At 43.7% G+C, this 9,449-nt stretch overlaps 1 protein-coding gene across 1 annotated transcript in view; it reads left to right on the forward strand.

Moving 5' to 3' along the window:
- MAD1L1 (mitotic arrest deficient 1 like 1) overlaps positions 1-9,449 on the forward strand; it is a 290,904-nt gene that overhangs the window by 256,685 nt on the left and 24,770 nt on the right. The window contains exon 13 of the mRNA XM_006034449.3: positions 6,737-6,793. Within this exon, the coding sequence (XP_006034511.2) occupies positions 6,737-6,793 (57 nt within the window). The remainder of the gene's footprint in view (positions 1-6,736; positions 6,794-9,449) is intronic.

Below are 9,449 nucleotides of genomic sequence, written 5' to 3' on the forward strand. Positions count from 1 at the left end.
TCACATAGGGCAGTTGGCTCACATTCAGCCTCCAGAGGAGAGGTTGGGGGTGTTGATGTGGCCAGTTTAACCACCTGCCTCGTAACGAACAGATTGTTTGGGACTTGATTCATTAATTCTCAGAGCTCCACAGCCCTTGCTGACCACAGCTTTCTGATTTCAGGGCTGATATTAATGGCTGTTTGACAGATACAGCAACAGATACAAGGAGAGCAATGGTCTTGACCTCTTTGATTTATTCCTGTACGTCTGGTATTTTTCCCTGTGTTTGTATTTACTCTTGAAGGTTTGAAATATAGCTGATGTAGCTACAACCACTGGTTTTTGGAAAGTGGATGAGACGAGCCATTAACTCAGAAAGCACAGGGAAATAAAGTGAATAATTTAGAAATGTCTCACTGGTATCTGAATTGTTTCCCATTTTTCCAATATCATTTGTATTACAGCTTTAGTGATGGGATAGCATATCCTGAGTAGGGTCAGCGTACAATTTCTCTCTCTTCTGCTGCCTCACTTCTCCAAGGAAAATGAGAACACGGAATAGGTTAGCCAGTGCTGTTCCATTGGCTAAACGTTTTAAATTGACGGATGATTTTTTTGAAGGTGTGTTAAAATAATTTGTAAAATTTTTAAGCTGGAGTTTTTTCTGATCTAACTTGCTTCACTGATTCTCTTAGGCTGGAAACAGACATTGCCTTTGTGATGCCAATAACATTTTTATGGTGGCACAAAGCCCAAGCCAACAGACATCCATGCCACTTGTTGCGCCACAAATGCCCAAAGTTGTGGTTGTGACAGTAGGTGGTAAACGCTTGTGCCACTTTTTTGTGGCAGGCGTATGCTTTATGGCAGGAGGGTGCAGGCAGCCTGGAGCTGTCCATGGTCTCCAGCTGCCCCAGGGCTTCAGGGGCCAGATCCTACACCCTGTGGGAATTCCCCAGGAGCCTCAGGAATCCTCAGACGGGGTTCCCTGGGCACACATCACACTTGCGTGCCTCGACTCAGGACAGCGGATGGCATCTGTGTCGCTCAGTGAAGGGGATTATCCTGGCACAGCTGATCCCAGTGCAAGGATGATGCCTGTGCATAGCCTCACCTGACTGTGCTGTATTTTCTGCAGGCACACTGGACACTAAATTCATTTGCCTGTCCAGTTCTTTAATCCTATGCATGTTTGCTTTTCAAATTGAGCTCTGGTCTTCAGGAATTTAATGTGTGCATTAGGTAACAAGAATTTCTCAGAAGCTGAAAGGGAGCACCTTGTTGTCTGAAACAGGTATGTCTTTGCTACTGAGAGAGATTCTGCAGATAACGGAGTAATAACGTGAATGGATGGAATAGGCCCTTACCTGCGGACCAGTGGTCTGCATGGGAGAACACAGTTCTGAGGTCCCACCGGCATACCTTGTCCCAAGCTTCTGCTATGTGTCTTATTCCCCAGGCCTGAATGGAGCTGCTTGTGGAGCCAGTGAGGTTTTGGGAGACTGGTAAGGTGGAGATTGGTAAACCTGCAAAGAACCTTAAGTGGCTTGAGCCTATCTGGCATTAATTGGTCTTGGGTGCCAGGGGGCGAGAATGACCATTGATGCACGTAAAGAATGAGCTACGGGGAACAACATGATAACATTTCCTTATATGACTTCTGAGGAGGCATTTTAATCTGGGGGTGCAGCCGGCTGCTCTGTGCCATTCTGGATCTCTCTGCAGCTGTTTCCTTAAGTCGTTTTGGTGGTTGGCAGCATTTCTGAAGCACTCTGATTAAGTGAGATGTTGGGGAAGTTCAGAGCCTAATTTCTTCTTCGTAATTAAAAATGTGTGTGTCTGTCATGCTGACGATGATTAGTTTGTATTTTCTCGTGGCCTAGTAGGAATATGGCAGTGAATCACTTTGTAAGCAGCTGTCCTCTAACAGCTGAGCTAGGTTCAATATTTGATTTAGGCTAATCAAAGGGCTGGGGTAGGGCTAATGTTTGCAGACTGATTGTGATAAAGCATACAGATCAACTGCTTCACAGCCTGGCAGTGTCATTCACAGGGGACCATGGATTATGTGGTTTATCCAGTACTTGAGTAGCCAGTGGTACAAAAGGCAGAAAGAGAACTGGGAATAATGTTTTTCCAGTATGTCGGTTCTGTATCTTACACGGGTTCGCAAAAACTGTGCTCTGCAGATCTCTTGCTCTTGTCCCGTGGGAGGCTGGCTGGTTATATTGTCCTAGCATTCCCTTATTTCCACCAGCCTGATTTCATTAAAAGAGAGCTAAGAATAAATTAAATGTGTTCCTCTTGCTTTTTTTTTTATTAGTTTTAGGCAGATGATACATATTTAACTGTTCTTGACAATCTTTCTTCGTAATAGTTTCCTTCAGCAACCCAATCATCTAGTTGATCTGTCTTAGTCTTTGGCAATTAGATGCTCAGAAATAAATCCAATAAAGCAATCTGCTTTGTGATTAGTACCCCTGTGTTCACAATCCCATGTAACACTGGCCTGCCATAACATGTTGCAAATTCATCTCTGATTTGCCATCCAGTGTTGCCTGTAGGTTTAGCAGCTTGATAGATTTGTTCCTCCTATGTATATACGTGTTTTGAATAATTTTTCCCAAGCTATATTTGCTTATTTTTTGCGTTAAATCTAATGTTATTTTTTGTCCATATGTCTAATTTCTCTTAATCCATTTATGTTCCGTTTCTCTTCCCTAAAGGTCTTTCCAGCCCTCCTCCAATTTAGCATCTATATGAATCACGAACACATTTTGTTCTCTTCATTTCCTAAACGCAAAGATCTGTTGTTTAACGCCAGATCTTAATAAACGTTCGAGTAGCATCCAGTTAGTCACTTCCTCAAATAGATGCATTATCTTGATGGTATATATAGTGTATATTGCTAAAACAGGAGATTGAGCCTTCAAGTAAATGGATTTCATTTGACATGTTTTAGCTATGAGAGGCAGCGATGGAGTTGCATACATTCTCCTGCTTAATATTTCCAAGAGCTGAGGAACTGGAACGTGAGGTGTCGAATCTAATCTAATTGTTTGTTGCTTAATATCATGGTTTTACCGGGTCAGGATTAAAGCATCCATGCAGGTGGGGCAAAGAGAAAAAGCTTAACTGAATGTTATCCCTTCCACATCTGTTCTCCAAACAGACTCTTTTGCCTTCTCAGTACAGAACTTTTCACCTGTGCTTTATGCTCATTATAGAAGCTTATGCTAAAAAAATCATATTATAATTTAGAGATGGATGCTTTGGAAAACTCAGACCCCCCAGGGTTGAACTCCATTTTTTTTTCTCCGGAAGCCCTTATTTTGAAATGCTTGAGAGAGAGAGAAATGAGGAGATATAAGAAACAACTAGGAGAACTTCTTGTATCATGATTTCTTGTCAGCAGAGTAGGGAAGTTTGTTCTTCTATTCCGGCCCCTCTCTCCCCCGGCCTTTTCCTTTCAGTTTTCAGAGCTGTATAAATGTTAATTTTTGGCAGCTGGAACAAATAATCGCCTCGATACAGTATTAGCGTGTTGTGTGTCAAGTTTAAAACTGTGGAAGGGAATAGGAAAAGGAATCCTTACCTGTTGTCACAGGGGAGAGGTACAAAGGCCAAACCAATATGCTGAGCAGCTGTCACCCCTGCTCCTCAACCTCCAAATGCTATATTAAGTTATAGACAAATTCATTATCTTGGTGAAAAAATATTCTATGAAATAAACCATTAAAGTGAATGACGAGGTTTGCGGTAAACATAATTGACTTTCTTAATGCGCACCTACAGGTACGGGGTAAAGATACGGCTTTAGAATTTGTTGGGTCGGGTGCTTTCAAGATCAAAGCCCTATTTCTTTCACATTAGTGTTGGTGAAGTGCCCGCACTCCTCTGTGTTTCACTCTGTTCACGGATTGCTTCTAGTGTCATTTAGGCTAGGGACAGAAATTATGCACAAATCGATATAAGTGATTGGAAACTGGTTCAAATCTGAAATACAGCAGAAGTTCAGTGCGCATAAATTACTTTCAAAATGATGGAACCTGGTTTAAGATGAACCTGGATGGATGTAGTATGGGACTTGAGCCGCCTTAACCTAAATCAGTTATCGACCTTCTGTCCCAGATCCCCTCCAGATTCAAGTTAACTCAGTCCCCCAGCATCCCAGGATGCTTTGCATCCTCCCTGCACCTCCCCCCCCCCCCCCTTTTTGGGGGGGGGGGCCAGCCTTGGCCCAAGCTTTCTGGGCTAGCCTTGGCCCAAGCTGTCTGCTCCAGCCCAGCAAGGAGGAGTGCTCTAGCACCCTCTAGCTTCTGGCCTGGGCCACTGCAGGCATGCGGCTGCATTTCTGGAATCAAAAGTGAATGTCTGTTCACTTGCTTATTGGTCCAATCTACGCAGCTTAGACTGACCTGCGAAGATTGAGTCAATTCAGCCTTGGGCTTTTTGACTGTCGGTACTTAGCCTTAGTGCTGGGTTTGTTTGAGTTCTCCTTGGTTAAAGAGATTCTCATACTCTTACGATTGGGTATAACTGTGGAGTAGACAAATATGTTACCCATAATTGCTGCTTGCTTTTGGCTCAGAATGGTCCAGTAGTCCTTATCCAAAGGTTAAAACCTTCTTCATGCAGAGATGGGTCCAATAAAGATGTTGGAAAATTGATTTGTTTTCTGTCCAGTGTGTTCATTCCATCCTAGGGTGTTTTGCAAAGGCTATTCCGGCCTCGGAAAAAATGACTTCGTAAATACAGTTTCCAAGAAGTCTTTCTAATTCTTCTCCATGTGGCTCTTTTCCTGCTCTGTCCTGCTGGGGTATAATTCCACCTGATTAAATATTTGTGAAAAAAAATCACTCCCAGGTGCCTCTGAATTTACAGTCTCCCGATGTGTCCGCATCAGACCTTGTGGTAATTTCATTCTTGCCTCTCACTCGCTTGTGTGCGCGCTCTGTGTCTGCACAGGACTGGCATCTCCTGCAGTGTTTAATGAGAGTGTTTCATTTCCCCACACCAGGTCCCAGGTTTATGTTAAAATTACATTCATCTTGTTTGAGTGCCTTTTTCTTTAATAATGTGACATCATTAACAGGCCCTGCACAGCCAGAGCCCATAACTTTCTTGAAGCTTCCACTGAGCTCAAAGGCTGAGCCGGTCGTGGACTGCACCTAATTGTCGTGTTTGTTTGTTTGGGGAATTGAACTGCTCGTTTTATGCTGAACTCTGAGACTGTAATTTTTTTGTTTGCTTGTATTTCAGCGCAATTAGCTCTGGAAACTTAATGTTTTTCATTTCATTGTAGCGAGCGGCTTGCTGTTTGCTTCTGCTTGGGATGCAGCTCTCAAAAAGGCCCGTTTCATATGGTAGCAATGTTGTTAGAGGGACTCCGAAGGGTCGTAATAAATATCTTCCTGAAAGGAAAGGTTTTTAGGTCTCATTGCGTGTGCTTTGGCTGTTTCAACATGTTTTTCTGTCATCCACCGCGATTATTCTTGGAGCTGATCACAGAATGGCCGATTGGAGACTAGCATGGTGCCATGAAAGAGAAGAGGTCAAAAGTGGCATCGGAGCATTGTATGCCACTTTTGCGAATCAGAGCCCGTAACCCACCAAAGATCACAAGGCCCTTTAAAGGCTCCTTCTCTGGGATGGGACTCACCTCTGTCTTTTATTCAGAGGCTGTCACTCCGACAGAAGGTTTTTCTGGCTTTCACCTAAGGGAGCCCATTTCCTTCATCCCGGTTCTGGCTAGGGTTTTGTTGGAGGTTGTTTGCAGGGAGCATTCACCAGACGTCCACATATTACAACGTGATACTTTCTCCTTACGGAAAGCAAAGCCATTTCCTTTCTCCTTCCACTGTTACTCCAGGAAGGTATTTGCTCCATCCATCTCCCCATCCTCCTTTAGGAGTTTTTGGACAGACTGTTTAGTCTCCAGTTAGGCTGCAGGAAGTGAGAAGCTTCGGGACCTCTCTTCTAGAGGCTCCAAAATATTTGTAAGGATCTTCAGTACCTGCTACCACAAGAGGAGGTAGCATTTGTTTAGTGGTTGGGATACTGCCTTGGGACTTGGAAGAGAGAGCTTCTGTTCTCAGCACTGCCTTTAGCTTATGTAATAACCTTGAATAAGTTGCTTCTCCCCTCCTGTGTATTTGGATGGCAGTTCTTTGGGGCAGGAACTCACATTTATAGTGGAACTGTCATTTGGGTTTAGCCTTTATTCATTACAGTAGTGTTCACTTGACAATTATAGCTTTTTTGGAAGTTATTAGAGAGGTCAAGGCCAAAATGGTCCTGGAAACTGGCCCATCCGTATCCCAAGCAGTAATCCTTTTGGGGTGCAGACACATCACCAAGATGGTGGAGTAGCCCAAGTTCAATTGAGATCAGTACTGTACACATTTTATCTATAACCAGCAACTTTTGTCTTCAAGCCTATGAATCCAGCATCCTTTGCCAGCACTGGGGGAAGGCAAGGAGAGGAAGAAAGATGCATAAGTCTTTTTTCAATCAAATACAAAAGGCAACAGAGAATGAAAGCTTTAAACTTAATATATCATCTGGGCAGAAGCAATCATCCTGGCTCTGCAGTGTTTTAGGTGTTTAGGTGTTACTTAACTGAGTCCACATTTTCCAGGACTGAAGTGCTGGAGACCAAAAGGTGGCAAACTAATAACTAACAGTATCACTGAACAGAAATCACGGTGGCTTAAATAAGCTTTCTGACTTATTTTCTCTTTTTGTCTTGAAGGCTCAGCTGTCTCAAGTTGTGGAAGAAGTGGGGAACCAGAAGCAAAGAGCAGATATGGTAAGTGTGATCTTCCTTTTATTCCTTGTTTTGTACTGCAGTAGAAGAGTGGCACATACAATTTTAATGCCCTTAAATAATATTCATCATTCCCCAATTCCAGATGTGAACAGCATATGAGTACTGTAAGGAGGGGAGTGAGAGAGAGCAAGGAAGCCAGCAGGTGTCTGTGCCCCATGAAAAACTGTTGCAGGTCTGGTACCTTAGGAGTTTCAACACCTACTTGACATGCACTCTGCTGAGGGTTAATGGTACTTCTGACTCTTCCTGGCAGTTTGCCTTGTTTGTTAACAGTTCTAGAAAGGAAGCAAAATTTTTATTTCATAATGAATTAGATCCCTTCCTCAGGCAGCTGTGTATTGAGCCTGAGATGTGACAAGGGACCGTAGGTGAGATGAGACAATAGTCTGCAAAGCAAATTATTATTTCTGTTAATTTTTCAGCTGTGTTTGTCTCTTCTATCAACTCTAATCCCTAGAGGAACCAGGAAAACACACAGGCTGCAAAACAAGGGGGTGGGAGGGGTGACATGGTGCGGTTACTTTACTGTATAAGCTCCTTTATATGCAGGAATGAATTAAACATTAGCATTTAACCATTCACCTCCTTGTGGTATGCAAATGAGTAAGTCGCAAGGGCTTCATCTGCAGATTTTTTTTTCCCCATAAGCAAACCTGAATAGCGCAGAACAGAAACAAGTCAGTGTCTGATACTGCATGATATTAAACTGGGTGAATTTTAGCAGTCATGAAAAATGAATGGCAACTGGCACTGCCAATTTGGAGCAGGTGCTGAACAAGCCTCTGGTCTAAAACCCAAGTCATAACATACATTATGTCTTGGTAGTATCCTGGATTTTCTCACCACTCTGCTAATGTACATAAATCCCCCCTTCAGTGCTCCTGCTATTCTGGTAATGGGTTGCCTCACATCTGTCAACGTTTCTCAGCTTGGCTGTGTTGCTCTTTGCTGTTCTAACATTGAGCTTTTTTATAATAGGAGACTGTCAGTGTTGTTAAACTGTCTGGTTCTTCTGTGATGTGGACAGATGTGTTTGAAAGCTTAGGCACTTTCTCTAGTGACATAGGCCAGATCTGAACCGAGATCTCCAGAGAAGATGGTATTAATCCCACGTGCCATCTTATTACATGCTTTCTTGTCATGGTTTTTAATTTTGAGCGCTGAGATTTGGATATACCTGAACAAAAAGCTGTTGCATTTTCAAGATTCTGACCTCTGCTTTACCAGCATGTCAGAAGCTTTCCCTTGGGTTACATGAATGAGGTTTCAGTTTACTATGGCTAGGGAATTCCCCAGGATGCTGCATGCGTCGCTTTCTTCTTTGCAGGCCCTGTCTGGACTGCTGGACTCTAGGTTGGTAGTAATTTAGAAAGGAGGCAGCAGAGTGCTAAACTTTATCTAGTCTGGTTGTTCAACAAACAAGGAAATTTCTTAACGGATAGTTTTTTCTCCCTCCCTCATCCTCACATCCTCCTTGGGAGGGGCTGACTTAATGTAACACTTTCTCATTAGCAATGGCTATTGGCTTTGCAGAGGTTTTCCCTCTTTCCACAAATAAAACATTCCTCCTGGAGAAGAATTCGTCACTCCTTTCTTACCGCTTGGCAGGTGACAGAGTAACGTCTCCCTTGGCAGATTGCCTGGAGCCCCTGCCCCAGCCTTCTCCTTACTAGTCAACACAAGACTTTTCCTGGCTTGTTTCTCCAGCTTTAGTGTGTCACCTGCATGGCCTTATTTTCAGACTCGTTTTTAGGTTGACACTTCAACAATTGTTTTCCTGATTTGGGTTCCTTGCATCTCACCTTTGTTCTTGTCCCCCTCCACTCGCTCGCCTGTGATCCGCTCCTCATTATTTGAGGCTAAGCTTCCATGGCTGGGGAGGTGCAGAAAGGCCACTTCTTGCCCTGTGTTCTGACAGGCACGGATATTGCTTTTCAGCGGCAAGCCTGTGGACAAGCGTCTAGCTGTAAGTGAAATGGAAGAAACACCTGTGAGATGCTATCACGCAGGTCAGTGGGTCTTCAGGCTGCTCCTCGGGATAAGCCTCTGCTCAAGAGACGTATCTACAGCCACTGCAAAGAGTGCTAATGGTTCTCTCACCCTCCCCAAAGTGGTGGAGAGGAAGTGATGTGCTCAGCAGTCCAGGGTCTTGCTGGCTTTATCTTAGCAGCACATTTGATGGGGTTTCTGCAGTTATGCTATTGGGAGCACCGGAGGTGCCATGGTAAATAACTCATTCGTTACATCCTGATCACTTCGATGCAAGCCCATGTAGCAGCAGTCTGTTGGAATGGTGGCTTGGACTACAGAGAGCAGCACCCTGTTTCAGGGAGTCATGTCTGCATAGAAAACCCCAGAAGTGTTGGCACGTGCAGCTGGGTGGCAGTGCAGTGGCTTCGGTCCGTAACTTGCTGCATCAAAGGCATAATAGACCCCCTCTGCTAACTGGAATAGCGTATTCCGGCCCACGATTCAATTATTTCCCTGCTAAAAGTCAGTTTACTACTGGAAAGAAAGAAATTTAAATATCTTCAGCTAATTGCAGTTGACAAGACAAAGGCAGTTTGACTTTCCAGTATTAATTAGCAAACCCATACTAATTAGCTTGTATAAGCACAATTCATGCTTCTTTCCC

Source organism: Alligator sinensis, unplaced genomic scaffold, assembly GCF_000455745.1.
Source record: "Alligator sinensis unplaced genomic scaffold, ASM45574v1 scaffold500_1, whole genome shotgun sequence".
Taxonomy (NCBI): domain Eukaryota; kingdom Metazoa; phylum Chordata; order Crocodylia; family Alligatoridae; genus Alligator; species Alligator sinensis.